General features: G+C 39.2%; 1 protein-coding gene across 1 annotated transcript in view; it reads right to left on the bottom strand.

The window, feature by feature from the left end:
* The window catches only part of TTN (titin), a 308,950-nt gene that overhangs the window by 164,077 nt on the left and 124,747 nt on the right, over window positions 1–20,126 (bottom strand). The window contains exons 115-136 of the mRNA XM_074967679.1: window positions 17,923–18,210; window positions 15,924–16,016; window positions 15,517–15,802; window positions 14,965–15,148; window positions 14,444–14,533; window positions 14,076–14,343; window positions 11,882–12,091; window positions 11,703–11,780; window positions 11,568–11,594; window positions 10,621–10,668; window positions 8,883–8,939; window positions 8,691–8,768; window positions 6,649–6,915; window positions 4,416–4,493; window positions 3,408–3,488; window positions 2,686–2,769; window positions 2,384–2,458; window positions 2,077–2,154; window positions 1,638–1,721; window positions 1,006–1,089; window positions 255–332; window positions 9–92 (exon numbers count right to left, since the gene is read on the bottom strand). Coding sequence (XP_074823780.1) covers window positions 9–92; window positions 255–332; window positions 1,006–1,089; window positions 1,638–1,721; window positions 2,077–2,154; window positions 2,384–2,458; window positions 2,686–2,769; window positions 3,408–3,488; window positions 4,416–4,493; window positions 6,649–6,915; window positions 8,691–8,768; window positions 8,883–8,939; window positions 10,621–10,668; window positions 11,568–11,594; window positions 11,703–11,780; window positions 11,882–12,091; window positions 14,076–14,343; window positions 14,444–14,533; window positions 14,965–15,148; window positions 15,517–15,802; window positions 15,924–16,016; window positions 17,923–18,210 — 2,700 coding nt within the window. The remainder of the gene's footprint in view (window positions 1–8; window positions 93–254; window positions 333–1,005; window positions 1,090–1,637; window positions 1,722–2,076; window positions 2,155–2,383; window positions 2,459–2,685; window positions 2,770–3,407; window positions 3,489–4,415; window positions 4,494–6,648; window positions 6,916–8,690; window positions 8,769–8,882; window positions 8,940–10,620; window positions 10,669–11,567; window positions 11,595–11,702; window positions 11,781–11,881; window positions 12,092–14,075; window positions 14,344–14,443; window positions 14,534–14,964; window positions 15,149–15,516; window positions 15,803–15,923; window positions 16,017–17,922; window positions 18,211–20,126) is intronic.

Raw genomic sequence — 20,126 nt, forward strand, 5'->3', positions numbered from 1 at the left:
AAGCATACCTTTAGCTGGGGGAGCCTCCACTCTTTTAGGAACAGCAACAGGTGATTTTTCTTCAGGGACAACTCTCTTAGGCACTGCAGGCACTTTGAAGATATTATTTCATTTTAGGACTTACAAAATGGAAAAAGCAACACATACACAAATGGAGACTTTAAAGAGGAGATTACATCCAGACACACATTTCCACAACACAATCAAAACACTAAAGAACAGTCTTTTACACAGTAAACTACAAGGTAATGTACCTTTTGCTGGTGGAGCCTCTTCTCTTTTAGGAACAGCAACTTCTTCTTTTGGGACAGGTCTTTTAGGCACCTCAGGCACTTCAAAAATATCAAATAGAATACTGAATGCTAGTTTTGAAAAGGATTACTGGGTACGTTACTATAGAAGTGCATTCATCCATTCATCTGAGGAAGATAAGCCATTTAACACACAAACTGTACACCTTAACGTACAGAGATGAGTTACCAAAAGAAAAGGTGTCTTTGAAGAAATCAGACCCGAACTCTGACATTTGGAATATGCACACAAGTATTTTAAGACTGCATTCTTTAAGTAAAGAAACTAGAATTGTTGCTAGTTAGCATTAAGTGGTGTTATATAAAACATACAGTTATGATGCACGAATAATCATTGTCATTGAAACACAAATCTATTTACATATACACTGCATGAAAGACATTTAAAACAGCAGCATTAAAGAGGTGCATATAGAATGCAATCTACTATTTGATATACTTCTAGCAGATGGAGGTACCACTTTATTGGGAATGGGAACTTGAACAGGTTTTGTAGGCACTTCAAGAACTTTGAGGATATTAAAACCAGATTTAAATAATCTTTCTAAAAAGATTTTGAGAACTACATAGACAAAGAACAGACAAACAATAGACTGCATATAAAAGTATATATAACATATTGTTAGATTTAGAAGTAATCAAAAATTATTAAGACAAACATATTGTTAATGTTCACACTCAAAAGGTGATGTACCTTTAGCTGGAGGAGTTACTTCTTTCTTGGGAACAGCAACAGGTACTTTCTTCTCTGGCACAGGTTTCTTAGGCATTTCAGGCACTTTAAAGACATCATTGTCAAAATGGTGGTGTTTTAGTTTTTGGAACACTTATTCAGAGTACAGTGCTCAAAGAGTCCTTTACAGAACCCATACAGTTATCCAGAGCAGCTAAGGATGTGAGCACTGCAGCATGTCACAACGTGTAGCTATATAATATTAAGATATGTAGATAACTATTTATAAATTACTGACAGGTAAGCACAGTGCATTGTTATATTATTAATATAGCACTATACATTTCCATGGTAATTCACAGAAGTAAAAAAAAAAAAAAAGGCCAGCCCCTTCGCCAAAGAACATACAATTTAAATACAGATAGAGAAAGGAAAGGCTAAGAAAAGGAAGGACAAAGTTTAAAACAAATAAAGTGATTATGGGCTGTGTTCCAGCAAAAATGATCCTTGAATAAATCAACGTAGTATGTAGCAGATAAAGATAACACAAAAACAAAGCTGTATAGTTAATCCACAAATGTATTTAAGACAACAACAAAAATAAGATAACAAAAAACAAAAAGATCTTGCTTTTCTCATGATAGCTGGAGTACCTTTAGCTGGTGGAGCTTCTACTTTTTTAGGGACAGGAACCGGTTCCTTCTTTTCTGGGACAGTTTTCTTTGGCACCTCAGGCACTTTAAAGATACAGAGTTGTGAACATTTAGGAGGTCACTAAATTATTTAGTAAAACACTGAAGACAAGTTTCAACATGTACATATACAAATACTAAGGAATCAAAAAAAGTTTATCTATGTTATTAAACATACATTATATATTTTGTGCATATCAAAGAACATACGAACTACTTATCATTTAAATAGTTAAGAATATGGCTTAGCTTGAGAGAGAGACTCATGTTTGTGTACTTGTATGAGAGCACATAACTTCTGAGGATGTAGCCATTAGTTGAAGAAATCTGAGCAAGTCTGGCATTCTAACCTGTAGTGAGAGGATAGGCACCTGAACACCGGGGCACAGATTTTATTTACCTTTAACTGGAGGAGCCTCCACCTTTTGGGGAACAGCAACAGGTATTTTTTCTTCTTTTCTCTTACGTGCCTCAGGAACTTTAAAGATATTAAATGTAGGGATATTAAATGGTAATGTTCATAGTAGTTCTGAAGTTATTTTAAGACTACTGTATGTGTATGCAAACTGTCTAAAATATATATATAAGCACATTCAGAAATTTGGAGCATAATCTGAAGAGGTGAAGAGTACTCATAATGAATAGGATTATATTTTTAATAATTAATAATTAAAGGTTAATAAATATATAAGATTTTAAAAATCTACCTTTAGCTGGGGGAGCCTCAGGAATTTCAACATGTACTCTTTCTTCTATGACAGTTCTCTCCTGTACTTTTGGCTCTTTAAATAAAATCATTTTAATAATGTTGTCATGTCGTATTCAAAGTTTTTCTCTCAAAGAATATCAAAGCAATGGAACACAACAACAACAAAGAAGCAATGTAATATGAAACATAAATGTACAATGTGTTTAAAATACATAATTTGTCAAAAAAAGTCTATAAAAAGAAACTAGTAAGATTGAAATGTTTTCATTTGGGTTTACAACTTTTTCATTTTGTACATACCTGTAACATAAGAATATTCTTCTTCTGCTTGAACAGAAACAGACATCTTTTCTTCTGAAATAGTCCACATTTCTACTGTCGGTACTTTAAAAATAGGATTTCATTTTAGCAGTGTTTTTCTGAACCCATATTTGTGGTAGACAATGTATCAGTCTTTATCAAATCAGTAAGTCTATTGTACATTTAAGTCTTAAAGCACAGAATTAGAGACTTAGTATGTATGTGCTAAAATAGTAAACATGAAAGTAATAAACATGAATTTAGTATGTATTAGAGGTCAACGAGATAGACAGTGCAAAAAGCTCTTTAAAACAAAAGAGCATGTAGCCTTTTAAAAATATTACACAGAAGGAGCACATAGAAGTTGCCTTCCCAAAGAAATTGCAGGATGCTAAGACCATTCATCTTTAGATATAAGCCAGCAAGCAGAATACACGAAGGAAGAGCCACATCACACTGCAATACCATGTACAGAATTTAAACATTTGAAAGCTACCCACAGAAACCATTCAACACAAAACCAAATTCTATGCTACTCTGTAACAGAACAAATTAAACATGAAAGTATGCATGTTACATACTACTAATTAAACAATGAGAGTGGTCACTGCAGGGCAATGTGAAATTGACACAAATACTAGACACATATATATCCACATGCAGCACAATGATACATGTGCTGGAAAGAACGGAATAGGTAATTGAGAGGTCAAGATCTGTACCTTTCTTTCTCATAACTTCCTCCTCCTCAACTGGCACCCGGGTAGGTTTTGGTGGCGGAACCTTCTTGGGAACTGCTGGCACTTTAGAAATATGAATTGTGAGTCCCGTATGTAGTGAGAATACCAAATTAATATTACAGTTAGTTAATGTTTGCAGCACACTTTGAAAATGTAACAGACAAGACAAATGTACTATGATCCAGTCCTGCAGCTGTGCTAAGCTTGCATGGGACAGCACAAAATGATATAAGGACAGTGGATGTTTCTTTAGATCCCCTACCACAGTCCATATCTTATTAGGGGGTTATGAAATTTGTGACCACTGCTGCATGGATGTTCATGACCTCCTCATTCTGTTGAGTTTTAGAATCCAGGTGAAAACAACAAGGAGTCCTTGTGACACCTTAAAGACTAAAATTTATTTGGGCATAAGCTTTTGTGGGCTAGAACCCACTTCATCATCCACAAAGCTTATGCCCAAATAAATTTGTTAGTCTCTAAGGTGCCACAAGGATGCCTAGTTGTTTTTTCTGATATAGACTAACATGGCTACCACTCAGAATCCAGGCGAGTCACTCCCATTATAGAATAGAAAATGCTGAACTGGAGGGGCCCAATCAGCAAGGAGCTGGGATGCATATGTATCCATAAGCCCAAACAATTGGTGAAGATACCCCGGTTGATAAACCAGTATGGAGAATTGGAGGTCAGACATGAGTGGGCAAGGGTGAAGGAGATACTCCTCTCCAAATGTAGTTTATCAGCACTCCCTGCCCTCAAGTATTAGGTGTTAGCTCTACAGGCTCATATATTTCTCAGAAACTGCTGCATTTATCTTCCTTTCACTATAGCTGGGCAATGGTTGTTACCATCATTGTCTCAAAGATTGAAAATTGGTGAGATCTATGTTAAATGAAGTACATTTGTTTCTGAAAACACATAAAGTGGCAATATTCCAACTAATTTCATGTCATAGTGGTGTTAAAATCATGCAGTAGGTAGCAGTACCTTTAGGCAGTCTGACTTCTTCCTCCTCAAGCCTTTGAGTGGTTACCTCAACTTCTTCAGCTACAGGTTTCCTAACAACTGCAGGTGATTAAAAGACATTTCACAACATTTAGAAAACCTGGCAAATGATCACTCAGATAAAAATTGGTCAGAGCTGGGAGCTGTAGCATTTAATGCAACTTTGATATGTTTTAATCTTTGCCAGGATTCCCCTCTTGCACATCCACTCATATGGTTCACTGGTGATGGTGACCCCTGTGGAATGAGCCATATAGCTTGCTCCCAAACCTGGTGGATCTCCAGGGACCCACTGATAGCCAGGGGGATCCTTATGAAGGACCTGGTGACCACCACTTCCTAGTAGTGCAGCTCCATTGCTCTACCAAGGACTTCACCTGGCCACAGCTGTTTGAGGACTGGTGCATGGGGGGGTGGGAAAGGAAGATAACAAAACCTTTGCCTGAATGATGTTTGCCCAAGAATCTCTGCAGTATCCCTCAACCCTCCCAGTCTCTATTTTATTGCACAGGGAAGACCCCAGTCTTCCTGAGCACCCTGACCTTATGCATTCTGCCGGAGGGGGAAGATAGGCATGCAGTGATCTGGGGGAGGATCCCACTGTCTAGATTTACATCAGCATGAGAGAGATCTGAAACTTGCTCAATGTAACCATGACTCTAGTTATACAGATATGTCTCAGTCCTGTACTTTTATGTATGGTCACTTCTTTCTTTTCAGCTGTAATTGCTGGTGTTATATGCTCAGGCATGGGCTTCTGAGGAACTCCAATCACTTTGATAAAAACAGCATCTCATTTAATGAAGAGGAAATACACACCCTGAAGAAGTACACCTTACCTCAGGGTGGGACAGGCCAACATTAGGTGATGATATAATATTTCACAAATAAAACACACAATTGTGAACATTCAACAGTTGTCATGGGGGATTCTGTTCATTTCCGGTTTTGTTGCTAACCCATTGACTTTAGGACAAAATTCTGTCTCGGCTACATACGCACTTCTCCCACTGAAATAATTGGGAGGCATGCTCTTGACATATATGACTCTTAACGCTCCAGAAAGATTTGTGGAACATTCCACCCAAATCAGCCTTGTCTGGGGGAAATGCAGGGGAAATCCTCTCAAATAATTAAAAACATGTAACTGTCTAAACTATGGCTAGTTCATGGTGCATTTGAAAAGCTCCCAAACGTCAAACCCCACAAATTAATAATCACACTATAGTGTGTCACCTTGAGCTGTGTCCATATCATCCTAGCCCTGCTCGATGATGGGCCATGATTTGCCACTGATTTGCAGTCATAACTCCCCTGTACTTTATTTGGGAAGTTCTACGTACAGATTGATATCACAATATTCCCCAAAGTACTGCAATAGAAAATCTCAAAATGTACCAATTGGGGAGAAAATAAAGAGAGATCAGGGCTTACTTCTGAACACAGGGGAAAAATACATAAAGAAACAATATAGATTAAATAAGGAATAACTGCTACTGTCAAACTCAAAATCCTGGAAAGCTACTCTAAACCTTATACTACAAGACTAGTTGGGATAGGTCTCACAGACTGCAGCTGTAATGCACCTGGATAAATGGAAATACATTACAGCTGACTTTAGATCCCTGACAAAGATAAATGTAGATGTACAGTGGGTGGGCTTGAGTCTTCCTTCCCTATATGCTCATTTCTCCTTTTATACAGGCAGCCACAAGCTGCTTGGTGCCTGATCTTGCTTTCATTGAAGTTAATGGCAAAACTTCCATTAAATCAGCAGTGCAGGTTCAGTTCCATAGAGAGTAGAAGCGGGGGTGAAGAAGACCTGCCCCACCCCACTGCAGCATGTGAAGCTGTATACACACTGTATACACATGTATACACACTGGAAACCCCATGTATCCTTGTTATGAAAGGGTCCCAAAATGAAAAAAAAGTTCTGTTTGTCCTTAGAAAATCCTGGTGGCTGCTGAAATGTTAGCTATTGTACATCACAGCCTCTTTAATAGGTAATTAGAAGGTAACAGGTCAAGAAAATGGCACAAAATACTAATTGTAATTTCAATATTTATATTCCATTGTTTTCGGCAGTAACTTTTTTATACATCCCAAACCAAATGAATTATACTGAGCATGGCCAAGAGAGTAGAGAGATGGAGAAAGTGAAGGGGAAAAAAAGAGGAAAAAAGATTAATAAAATCAAGAAATTCTAATATACCTTCTTCATGATAAACATGTTTTTCTTCATAAGTTTCCCATTCCTCTTCCCCTTCTTCATAACCTTCTTCTCTTTCATAATATTCCTGTTCTCCTCCATAATCTTCTTCCCATTCTTCATAAGGTTCTTTTTGTTCTTCATAAATTTCTTCTTTTTGTTCATAAACCTCTTCTCTTTCTTCATATATTTCCTCCTTTTCATGAACTTCTTCCCTTCTAGCTACAGAAGTCACTTCGATCTCTTGTGGCTTCCTTGGCACTTTGGGAACTTTAAAAGATTGCTCATATTAAAATATGGAGTTTGAAAGGCATAATGGATGAATATAATTTAAGAAATATACCTATTTATGGAATTCAAGTAGCATATTAAACATTTTACACAGTAGTATTAGATTGCCGTTTTATTGTTTTTTGCTACTCTTGATATTGTCCAAACTTGGTTTGTCTCATGCAGACACAGTTATTCAATTTACCAATAGGTTAGCTAAATCAGAGCTATCACCTCAATATATAAGTATGATATTATTATTTTGGGTTATAGGACCCATATTTCAATGGCAATTTTATCATATTTGTTCACTGGAAGACCACCACATTGAGTTCATTATATATCAACAGCAAGAGAAAGTTGGAAAAGAAAAAAAAATTCAAATTAGTATCATCAGCACATGCTGGTACCAGGGTGAAATCTGTCTAATGAAGTTAAGATGAATGAAAGAAAATTAAGAATGAATCTGTATTCTTCTGATGCAGATTATCACAGGGTAGGAAAACTGAGTGGCCTATTCCTCCACAATGGATTATTTTCTCAGTATACATGTTTTATACAACTTCTTTTGTTGAAATAATATCCTGTTATTTTGGGGGCTGGGGCCAGGATGCTGGTTTCTTTACAACCTCTGAAACTTTAGAAACGTTATGTTTAGCATTCTAATCTCTCCTTGATATGCACACATATGCACCCATAGTCACACTATAAAGGCAGATATAGATGCATATTGAAGCGGTATATATCCTTGACCAACCTCTGGATGGTAGGCACACTGTCCCAGATTTTCTCACCCATTGAACTCAAGTGCAAAACTCTCATTAATTTAAAACGTCACAGGATCAGTTCTAATATTACCCTCAGAAAAAGCAGAAATGGAGCATAAAGAAATTAGCACCTTTCCTAAATTCTGCATTTAAGGCCCAATCCAACCCCCACTGAAGTCCTTAGTGCATTGTCATAAGCCCACTGATGTCAAAGGATGGAATCCCATTGGGAGTTTTTTTACAGGTTGCATATTGTCTACATACTCATTTTTTCTAGATAGAAATAAATAACTAGCATCTTGAGAATACGTTATTTTACCCAAGATGTTTTTATTCCTGACAAAGTTTAACAAAATAAAATAAAATGAAATAAAATAAAGTAAAATAAAGTAATAATAATATTCACATAAAATTAATTTAAAGAGAGGTTTTTACATATGCCTAATCAAAGCTGCTGATAGCAATGTTTTTTTAGATATATGCTAGCATGATGAGAAAAACACTGAAAAGACTACTGATTCTAACTGATATAATCTACAAGATCAAGGCCTTTGGGTTGACTAAGCAAGAAGCTACAGTGTTCTCTACATCTTTTTAAAGCTGCATCCCACAATTTCATAAAATGACACTATAAGAGAACAGTCACATGTTTACAGAGTAGCTTTTGTCTTTGTTTTGCTTGTCTTTTTACTATGTTTTTATTATTTTTATCTTCAGAACTTAGATTCTTGTATGCTAGTTAATGCTCATTTTTTCAATCTTTATCTTGTATCACTAGGTTACAACCTTTAACTAGGATCACGTGAGAAATTACTTCTGCCTCGATAATCAGTGTTCCAGAACATATTTTTGAAATATCCTAATGAATGAGAATTTGGGCTTTAAATATGCATATTTATAACTTTAAAATAAAAAAGTCAAACACAAAAACCTCTTATCATTCCACATTAAATAAAATTACTTTCTTAAAAATACCTCTTAAAAAAATAATGTAAAAATCCATTTTACCTTTAGGTGGAGCAATTTCTTCAGGAGCTTTTGAAACCACCTTTTTGGAGACTTTCTTTACAAGAACTTTCTTGGTCTCTGAAAATATATTTATATATATATTTGCATTTAACAGCTACAGGAAAAAAGTTGGATTTAACATAGTGCATTCTGTTTGACAACATTTCCAGTTTTAAATCTATAAGCTTTTACCTTTCTTCTCTTCCGGTGGTGGAACAGCAAAAGGCAGCAAAACAGGAATAGGAATATCTTAGAAAAATGATGAATATATTTTATTACAAATATTTCAATGCTACATTCTTAATAATATGTAAAAAAAATCCCTAATATGCTTTGCATGCAGGCATATAAAATGACTGTATTACAATTAAAAAATCAAAAGTAACTTGTGGTTGGGGTTGGAGCAGTCAAGAGCAGTCATAGTACTTTTCATGGGTGGGAACTGCAAATCCATCCTAATGTAAGGGGGCTGTTGGCCTCCTTCTGAAACTTAGTGCGGGTTTTTTTTTTTGTTGGCCCTCTCCCAATATCGGGAAAAGGGCCAAAGAGAAATCAGGATCCTGAGACTGACAGTCCCCAAGGCCAATGCTCTAAGTCTGCGAATTGACAGGGTAGGCAGGTCAATGAGGGAGTCTAGAGCATGGGGCTCATCTTCCATGTGAGCTGGAGCTGCCTGAGTGAAAGTAGGGCAGGGGCAGAGCTAAGGAGAAAGCAGCAGCCAGAGTGGAGCTGGGGAAAGAGCAGGAGTCCAGAGACAGAGAAGGCAGAGCTAGGCTGGAAGAGGAGCAGCAGCAGCAGCCAGAGCTGGTCTGGGAGGCAGAGCAGCAGCACTGAGACAGGGTAGCCAGAGTTGGGGAACTGGAGCAGCCCAGAGCTGGAGCAGTGGAGACCAGCCACGCCGACAGTGAGCCAGGCCTGAGCTACTTCAGGGAGCTGCAGGGCCAGAGCCGGGGAGTGGATGCCTTCTGTGCTACAAGTAATACCGCAGCCAAGAGTGGTGAGCAGCTGGGGAGAGGGAGGTGGGGACCCTAGGCAGCGAAGGCCCAGTGGAGGGAGACGTCACCAGGCAAGAGGGCCTTGGAGGCTGGACTCAAGGGGGGAGGGAAACGGGGCCCTGAACCACAGGAGGGCCAATGCTGTGGAGAAGGGTCCTGCCACCTATAGTTAGAGAGCGTGTAGCTTCCATCTGAGTAGGTGTTTTACCCACTGTATCACCATAGCGCAGCCAGATCCTGGGCAGGAGGACTGGGGCATGTGAAGAATAGGCTGTGAACTTTTCTTAAGTAGCTGAAGCTGCTGTTTATGGTATTCCCTATCCCCAAAGGGGGGGGGCCCTTGTTCCTTTAATCTTTTCCACCCCTCCCCCCCCATTTTTTTAACGTTGCTGTTTAATAAGTTGTATTTGGTTTAAACTTAAAGTAGCGATCAGTGGGTCAGGGAAGTGGCCAGTGTAGAGAGAGTACCCTGGAGTGGGGACACCCAGACTCCTGTCCTAAGTGACCCTGCCTTATTGGGGTTATGAGGACTGCTGCACAGGAGAGTGGAAGAGGAGTCCTCAAGGTCAGGCAGGCATCTGGGCAAAGGGAGTTAGAGCAAGGACACATCTTTTCTCTGTCTGATTCCCCCAGGGTAGTGCAAAAGCCAGGAAAGTTCCCCATGATGGTGGGACCATTCTCTCGCTCATACTTACTTGACCAGTCTACCCTGACAATCAGTGGGTGCTATTGCACACCCAGCACCAGAAGCAACAGTGCCACTGCCTCCCCCAGAAAACCCTGATCATTCAAGCTTTGCACAGAGAGGGGTGAATTTGAACACTGCTCAATCCTAGATTTTTTTCTGAGGTTCCTGAATCTCCAAAATTCCCACTGCACCTTTGCCTAGAATCTAAAGAGAAATCCCATTATAAAAATCTGGTTATTCATCTTACCTTCAGTTGGTGCTTCAATTGGAACTGCAACTCTGGCATCAGGAACATCTGGAAAGTCAAAATATATAGAAATGTATAAAGTAGAAATTCTGATGAACTTGTCCAATCCCTAGGACTGGGTCACAGTATTTTCTAAGGAATAATTTTAAACTACTCAAGAGATGGGGCCTTCACCTCTTCCCATAGGAAACAGTTCTACAGGCTGTTACTCCTCAGCATTGGGAAACATTCAGACTATATCTCCTCTCTTCAGTTTCACCCATTACACCTGTTTATATCCTCTTGGACCACCTTGTGCAATTTTTCCTTCTCTTTTGATTTAACATCATAGAAATACATATGGATCATTATCATGTCCTCCTCCTGAGCCATAGTTTAGCCAAGTTACACACACCTAATTCTATTACCATTTTAATTGCATCACACCCTAAATCCTTATATTCTGGTGTGTTTTTTTTTAAATTAGATTCTAGTATTTAGACGGTTCTCTCTCTCTGATATATCCCCCCACACATACACAGAAAGGAAGATTATTAAGTATAATTAGAATGATCACTTTCCTTGTCTATGATATGTTGTTTGTCTATTTGATTGGTTGTTTTTTTTACCTCTTCCCTAATCTTCACTATATTGCATTGGAAGTCCATGCCCAATTAACTGTCCACTCTCAGCCCCAAGGAAAGGGGGGAAGTTGGCTTCCCATAATGTGCAAGAGGACCCCAGGCCCATAAATTCCTCACTAATTGTGGAATCGTCACAACATTCACAATTGCTGCCTATGGGAAAAATCCTCCTTTATAGATCTGGAAATTCCTTCTCAGCATATTAGCCTTGGTGTACTAAAACCAAATCCAGAAATAAGGGTTTCAAAAGCAAAAAATAAAGGAGGACACAAAATTAAATCAGTGCCAGATGATTCATAGATATGTTCTCAATTTTTTCTTTACCTGGTGGCTTCACTTCCAGTTTCATTTCTGCAAAAGAACAATAGATTTGTATTTAGAATGTTTTCGCTCTCCAGCATACAATTTCAGCTCTTGTACATAGCTACACTCTCAAACTTGTTTACTACATGCACTAACCTTTGGTTGTCAGATAGAGCTCTGCAGTGCTTCTTGCTTCACCTCTTGGTTCAAGACGAGCAATTACAGAATACACACCTGGAATATGAAAGCATTTTGATATATACCTCATGTCGATCATTAAAAAACACAAACAATGAGAAAAAACAGTGACAATGGAAACATCCCATTAAGGTTACCTTCATCTTGTGCAGTGACATTGTGGATAGTCATATAATGACAGCGACCTTCACTTCTAAAGCTGTATTTACGACTCTCCCTCAGTTCAATGGAGCCTTTGTACCATGTCACAACTGCGTCATCAAATGAAACCTCACACTCAAAGGTTGCAGACTGGTGTTCACTCACCACTATATTCTGTATGCTCTTTGTGAACTGAATGGGCTCAGCTGGTTTGGAAACAAAACAAAAATATATCAGTTATCCTTGTTGCAATAGACCTTTGTTTGTACAGTAACTCCTCGCTTAATGTTGTAGTTATGTTCCTGAAAAATGCGACTTTAAGCAAAACGATGTTAAGAGAACCCAGTTTCCCCATAAGAATTAATATAAATGTGGGGGTTAGGTTCCAGGGAATTTTTTTCCACCAGACAAAAGACTATATATATATATATCTATATATATAGATATATATATATAGACGCGCGCGTGCGCACACACACACACACACACACACACAGTATAAGTTTTAAACAAACAATTTAAATACTGTACACAGCAATGATGATTGTGAAGCTTGGTTGAGATGGTGAAGTCAGAGGGTGGAAGAGGGAATTTCCCAGGGAATGCCTTACTACTAAATGATGAACAAGCAGTTGGCTGAGCCCTCAAGGGTTAACACATTGTTGTTAATGTAGCCTCACACTCTACAAGGCAGCACAATTGGAGGGAGGGGAGACAGCATGTCAGACAGAGACAGAGACACAGGCGCACACCCTTGTGTGTGAGAGAGAGATGTGCATTGCCCCTTTAAGTACTCTGACCCCACTCTAAGTACATTGCCTTTTTAAGTAGATCAACAAGTTGAGACAGCAGCTGCTGCTAGCAAGCTCCCTCCGTCCTGAGCCCTGTCGTGTTCCCCACTGCTCTATGGAGATGGGGTAAGCGGGGGGCAGGAGCAGGGGGGAGGGGGACACCCTCACCCCCCCCCCCCCGCACAGCAAGCAGGAGGCTCCCGGGAGCAGCTCCAAGGCAGAGGGCAGGAGCAGCACAGGGCAGTGGTGGGAGGGACAGCTGAACTGCCTGCAATTGATAGTCTGCTGGGCGGCTGCTGCACAGGGAATTTAGGGGAGTCGGGAGCTGTTGGGGGGGCTGCCGGTCCACCCTGGTTCCAAGCCCCCACCAGCTAGCTCCAACAGGCTGCTCTTTCTGCAAGCAGTGGACAAAGCAGGTGGCTGCCAAACAACATTATAAGGGAGCATTGCACAACTTTAAATGAGCATGTTCCCTAATTGATCAGCAATGTAACAATGAAATAACATTAATGGGGCGACTATAAGTGAGGAGTTAATGTATATAATATTCTGTAAAACAAACAACAGAAACCTACTAGGATATTGAAAAAGGAAATGAAGAAAAAAGAAATACAAAGAAATGTGTATTCATCATTCTATCTCCTGTGAAGTGCTCCATTTAGGAGTGAAGTTAAGAAGACACAAGAGTATTGCCACAACACGATTATTGTGAGAAGTATTCAAGAGAAATCATTAAAGCAATTAAGAAAAGATAAAGAATGCTTGGTGTCTAGGCACATTGGAAGTTTGAAATCTCAGGAAAATATAAACATCTCAGAAAGAGGAGACTAAAGAGGATAAACATAATTCAGATCTAAGTGTTTCAGAGTAATGGGTCATATTAATTATACAGATAAAATATTATTAGGTTATCCTGGCAGTGGTATCTCCTTCAAAGGAATGGATCAGCAGAATTTCCCATCAGGTCCATCTTCTGTTAACTGAGCATCCAGAAACTCTTTCAAGAAACCATAAAATAGAGATTTCCATCTGTTTACAAACCTTCTATGGTTAGATCTGCAGTTGTTTCTATATTGTGAAGCTTGCAGGTATACTGTCCTTGGTCTTCTGTTCTAACATCCTTGATGATTAGTTTGTGGATTTTCTCTGAGACTTGTGTTGAGTATCTTCCTCCTATCTTAATGGCTTTTCCATTTCTATACCACTGAGATTTGGCATCTGGGATAGAGAACTGACAAATCAGGGTGCATGTGCGTCCTTCCTTGAAAGCAGTATCGTGAAGATTCCGTTCAACTGCAGGTGCTGTTAGCATGTTAAAATACATATTTTAGCAGATATCTGAGTGTTAAATTAAAGAGGATAAATTACTTTCAAATAGAAACTTTAAATGTACACTTACCAATCACAGTTAGCTTTGCATTAGCAATATGTGGACCACAGACAACTCTGAAATTCCCCTGATCTGCAGGTTGGCAGTTCCTGATTCTGAGTATGTGCCGATCACCTTTAATTTTTATTTCATACTTGTTACTAGAATCCAATTTTTGAGTCCCTTTGTACCAGGAGAGTTTGATTTCTGGATAATTAATCTTAATTTCACATTCAAAGACAGCGTCCTCATCTGCTAAAACGGTCTGGTTTTCAATATCCCTGATGAGAGTGATAGGCTGAAAAATATGAATTTAAAAGGTTAAGTCTTCATTCCAAGATCACACTTCCTATTATGTGATTAAATACTTGACTATCAAGTCAAAGCCATCATGTCACCTCTGTCTGTGTGACTCTCTGATGAATAAACGATACAAGTTCGTCAAATTCCTGGTCTCCTTTTCGAACTCTCTCTGTGATTTCAGTTTCCTGTGGAAAGACATGACATGATTTAACATGAAGTAACACTACTGGGAAGTAGTTAGGATCCATGTGTTCATATCTGTCCCTCCCTCCCTGATAACAAATCTGGAGAGTCGTGTGTCTTTCTAACTGAACCTTCTGCAAACCCATAGCTGACTTTAACCTCCTCACCAGCCCATCTTACAGGTTCCATGTCACCAAGATCCTCTGAGCAAAGAGATGGGGACAGGACTTACTTGGACAGAAGGGTCACTGTTGGTAGCAACACTGCCTCACCCAGTGCTTGAGCATGCTGGGAGTTCGGAGAGTGAGACAAGATAGAATTGGAATCTGAATCTCTTATGAATACAGCAATGTCACAGCTAGGATATCAAGCCTGTTGCCAGAAACCATGTTATTCTTAACATTCCCAATGCCACAGTCTGACTAGGTCTTACCAATCTATGACTTTCTTCCTCTTGGCTTTGCTTTAGCAGCTCAAAGGCTTGCAGGAGGCCACGGAAATCTGTAATTCCATACATGCGAGCATACTTCTCATATTCTTTGGGATCAACATTTTTGAGAAGTTCCATGATATTAATGGGCTTCTCTTCCTCCTCTTCCTTCTTTTTGGTTGGAGTACTATTTAAGTAAGGAGAATAATTAGAAAACATGCACAATATTTCTTCTTTCTAGGAGAATCCTTTGGGTAACCAAGTCTGCTTAAAATCGTTTGGTATAGAGTGAGCCTTCAGGTTAGCGCTGGAGGGGCTTTATCCGACAAACTATTAGGCACATAAGTGCTCGCTACTCATGACTTCAAGGGGATTCTTAGTGACTGAAAGACTACTGATATGAATAAGTCTTGGTAGGATCAAGGCCTATATATAAATGGTGTCAATCTGTTCAATATGTTGTAAATATTAATTAATTGCCTCTAGATCAGAGATACAATTGCATCCCCCACTGTAGAGACTACAGAGTGATCGAGAAAAGATTCTTATGCCTACCTCTTCAGTTTTGCTCTCAGATCTCCTTCAATTACTTCTTCCTTTCTTCGTTCTTCAACTTGAAGTTCAACGCTGGTCTCAATTTCACCATGTTCATTAAAAGCTACACATCTGTACATTCCAGAATCAGTTTTTGTTGCATCCTTTATTTCTAGTTTGGCTTCGTCTCCTCTCTGCTGGATGAAAATACGACCTCCCTGGTTGAGTTGTCTCCACTTTCCCTTAGTCCATTTAACATTTGGGATTGGATCACCTCCAACTTTAGCAAGAAACGTTGCAACACTCTCTATAGAAAAATACAAAATCAAGTAGCTCATCTTTCACATGTGTAAGACAGCAGGAGATATCGTCATACAACTAATACAACAAATAGAGAAGATGACATATTTTTGGAAGAACAAGCTTACTTTCCGTAACTTTGAGATTCTGAGGCTCTGAGATAAAGTACAGCTTTCCATCCACTGGTGCTTTCTTAGCTGCTGGCGCAGCTGCTGGTTTTTCTGAAAAATAGGTTTAAGGAATTAAGATTTTTCAATCCCCTGAATGTGAATATTTTTTATTGTAGCTGAATCCATTTACTAAAGCAGCATATGCAGTGCATGTATGAAAGAAAAAATGCCAAGTACTTTCCGATGACTTTCAATAAGTTATCATCTGATTTCCTAAGATGGAAGCAGACACTGTAAGGCTTATTCTTATCTCTGTCACACCGTGTAAAATTTATATGGAAGTAAACATCATCAGAATCAGATTTTAAGATTTTCAAAAATGGATGACTTTAATTTAGGCTCTTAAATCCACAGCTGGACACATAAATAAGTGGCCTGATTTTCAAAAGTTCTCATCAGCTATTATCCAGCAGCTTCCACACAGGACAGTAACAAGGGGCTTCTCTTTGGTGTTCATTTCTTAAAGACCTGGCCTACAAGGTGTCTTAGTTTTATCATCAGCCTACAGCTAGAAGATTAAAGTGTCTGAGCGACTTCTAGGCCCACTGCTGCCTCTGTTCCAGGGGTGGTGCTACCTTAATATGTTAATTACTGTGAAGAGCTCAGATGCAATAGTGATGGGGGTATAAATATTTGAGAGAGAGAGTCTCATCCCCAAACTGTATTAATTTCAATTGAGTGAGGGGGCAGTGTGGGTTGAAGCTGAGATAGCCCAGCCCAATTAATTGCACTGCTGCCTCTGAGCTGGGCAAAGAATTTGTTCTTAATGTGCTCCCCAGCCTTCTTCCTTACTGTACTATCTTTCTGGCTGGCTCACTCCAGACTTTGCTGTGTCTCATGGTGCCACATAGACATGGAGCACTCTCCCTGACAATATACCAAATTCCCTTAGTAATGTCCTACAAGACATACCTAAACCCCCATCTTCCCCATGGAGCATGCATGGTCTAGGGACTGTAGCCCACTCTTTCAGCTTGGTCTTGCCTCAAAGGCTGTGTTTTGTCTGCAAGGTGTGACAGGGTCGGGCCAGATGGCTATAGGAGAGTGATAGAAGGCAGATATATCAGCCCCAGGTTGAGTAGGTCCCTTTTCCCTGGGTACGGTAACAGGGAAGGTTCCAGAACTATTAGGAACTTTATGGAAACAATTAAGACAGACAGGCTGATTAGAACACCTGCAGCCAATCAAGAAGCTGCTAGAATCAATTAAGGCTGGCTAATCAGGGCACCCGAGTTTAAAAAGGAGCTCACTTCAGTTTGTGGCACGCATGCTCTGGGAGCAAGAGGCACTAGGAGCTGAGAGTGAGAAGGCATACTGCTGGAGAACTGAGGAGTACAAGCGTTATCAGACACCAGGAGGAAGGTCCTATGGTGAGGATAAAGAAGGTGTTGGGAGGAGGCCATGGGGAATTAGCCCAGGGAGTTGTAGCTGTCGCAGAGCTGTTCCAGGAGGCACTCTAGACAGCTGCATTCCACAGGGCCCTGGGCTGGAACCCAGAGTAGAGGGCGGGCCCAGGTTCCCCCCAAACCTCCCAACTCCTGATCAGACACAGGAGGAGTTGACCTGGACTGTGGGTTCACAAAAACGGCCAAACTGAGGGCTGCTGTGAATCTCTGAGGTGAGCAAATCCGCCAATAAGTGCAAGACCCCCCAAGGTAGAGGAGGAACTTTGTCACAAAGGTTAAATTCTAAACCCTCAGGGTGGGGACCTACTGTTCATTTGACACAGGCCCCCTAATGTATACATTGTATATTTATGGTGTTATATTAATTATCATTAAATATAATGCTACAATTAGGCCAGTATTTCAGATTATGTAATATTTTATGAAGTAACAAAGACACTGGTTATTTTCTATTTGATTATGAACCACTTAATTCACAGAAAACAAAGGTGTGATCATTGTAGTTTTGGTTTAAATTGCCATCACAAGCTGATTTTTCTCTTTTACTATACCTTTCACTGTCACTTTTGACTTGCAAGAGTCACTTCCAGCTACATTTGTAGCTTTGCACACATATTCGCCTGCATCAGTTTTAGTAACTGCTGTGAGTTCCAAAAGAGCTGTTCCATTAGCAAAGCTAAAGGTGCATTTATCTGAAGCTTTTATTTCTCTCCCAGCCTTCAGCCACTGAATCCTGATTGGCTGTGATCCCTGGACGTGGCAGCTGAGCTGCAAAATATCTCCTTCCGCTATTGTCATGGGTCTAAGAGGTTGGTCAAACACTGGTGGCTTTTTTGGTTCTGGAATTGGAAAATATTTTAGTAAATAATCAAGAAAGAAATGTGTGATATGAACATGAGAGAGAAACACAAGAAATAAATGAAATTTTGACTTTAACAAGTCAGTCATATGTACAAATAAGAGAATGATCATCTGTGTGTGTTGATACATACAAATCTGGTTTCTGAGAATACTAATGCTACATAGTATTAGAAAAAATAGTATGGAAAATGTACTTTTTCACAAGCATGCAAGAAGAGAGTTTTTCTGTATTCCATCTTCTTTCAAAGCAGTAGTTTAAATTTGTACTCCTTCTTTAAAGGATACTAAAGCACCACTGCTATTCTTCAAATATTGCTTAAGCACTTTTTATAAGACCAAACAATGCAATATACTACAAAAGTAATTATTGCTCAACTCATTTTACCACAGCAAACTGCCCTGGCTGTACAAATTTAGATATAGATTCATTTGTTCTGAACCTTCCAACAATGAAGGAAAAGCTGCACATCTTGCATAGCAAAACTGTCATAACATGAAAAGAAAATGAGTAGAGATTTGACGGATGTTACAGGACCTCACATTTTTATATCACTAAATGTTCAGGCTGATATGTTTTTACAATCTTAATTCATAGTTCACACCAGATATAACTAGTTACCTCATCATCGTCATAAATCTTAAAGCAACATTAATCTGACTTTAACCTTAACTTTTGTGGTTTAACTCAATCCCATCCTGGATGCCCTCAACAGCAAGAGTGTGGAACAGTGACGATGCATTTGGTGGAAAAGATATGAGAGCAAAGTTATTGACATTAATGTAAGCAAAAAGAAACCAGTATTACAGGTTTTAAATTTCTACTGTCCGTTAAATGTATGTCTTGCGTGACATCACATAATATCTCACAATATTGTTTGACATAATATAAAAGGCAAAATAATGGGAAGAGTAGAGGATCAATCCATCCTGATCTTATGCATTAGCAGATGAGTTTGGAAAATCAGGATTGCAAATACAGGAAGATAAAATGGCCGGAGGTATTTTTGGCCCCAACTAGAGATCAGCCACATGTAACTTGGCTACTCCTCAGTTTGGTTGTCCTATTTGACAGGGACAGAAGGTTTTATCCCTATGGCTCCTGATGTGTGGAGGAGCTGAGCACCCACGATTCCATATGAAATCACCAGGCAATGCAGGTTCTCAGCACCTTTGAAAACCAAGCCAGGGTGTTGGACCCACTAAAATATTTCTTTGCTTAGGGGTAGGCAATCATGCATTTGCAGAGCATGTGTGTCACAACTCTGCCCTCAGGTAGGCATGAACAAAATAGTTAGTTTTAGTGAGAGTTGCACAGGTGTAAATATGGGCCAAAATGAAACCATCTCATGCACATTTTACTTTGCTCATTCCATGCAGCTCCCTGCAAAACCCCAATGGAGATTCAAATGAAGTGTCAGCATAGGCTCATTTTTATGAGTAATCTAGATGTTACTGTTTAAAGTATGACACACATCATATTGCATGAGGGAAAAGAGGAAAAAAACAAAAGTACAAGAAAAAGACATACAATGGAGTAGACAGTGTGTTTGCACGACACTTGTTAAGAGCTAGATAAATAATTCACAAAATGCTTTCTAAACACATTATGTACTGTGCTCAGAATGCATATTAAGGGTATGGACTTCCAAAGATATATGATAAATCAGGATTATGTATGCAAAATAGGTCCCAAAGGACAGTATGCAAAAAGTAAAAAACAACAGAAAACCCCCAAAAGGTTCTGACTCTTGCATTAATAACTAAATATTTTCAGCTATTTTTGAGACGTGTTGACATTGTCCCAAAAAAAAATCTGTCACACTTTAGTGAACAAATATTCCAGGTGTGGTCTGGAATTTAATTACCAGGAATTATGTAAAAACGTAAATTATGT

Source organism: Natator depressus, chromosome 11 (assembly GCF_965152275.1).
Source record: "Natator depressus isolate rNatDep1 chromosome 11, rNatDep2.hap1, whole genome shotgun sequence".
NCBI classification, from domain to species: domain Eukaryota; kingdom Metazoa; phylum Chordata; order Testudines; family Cheloniidae; genus Natator; species Natator depressus.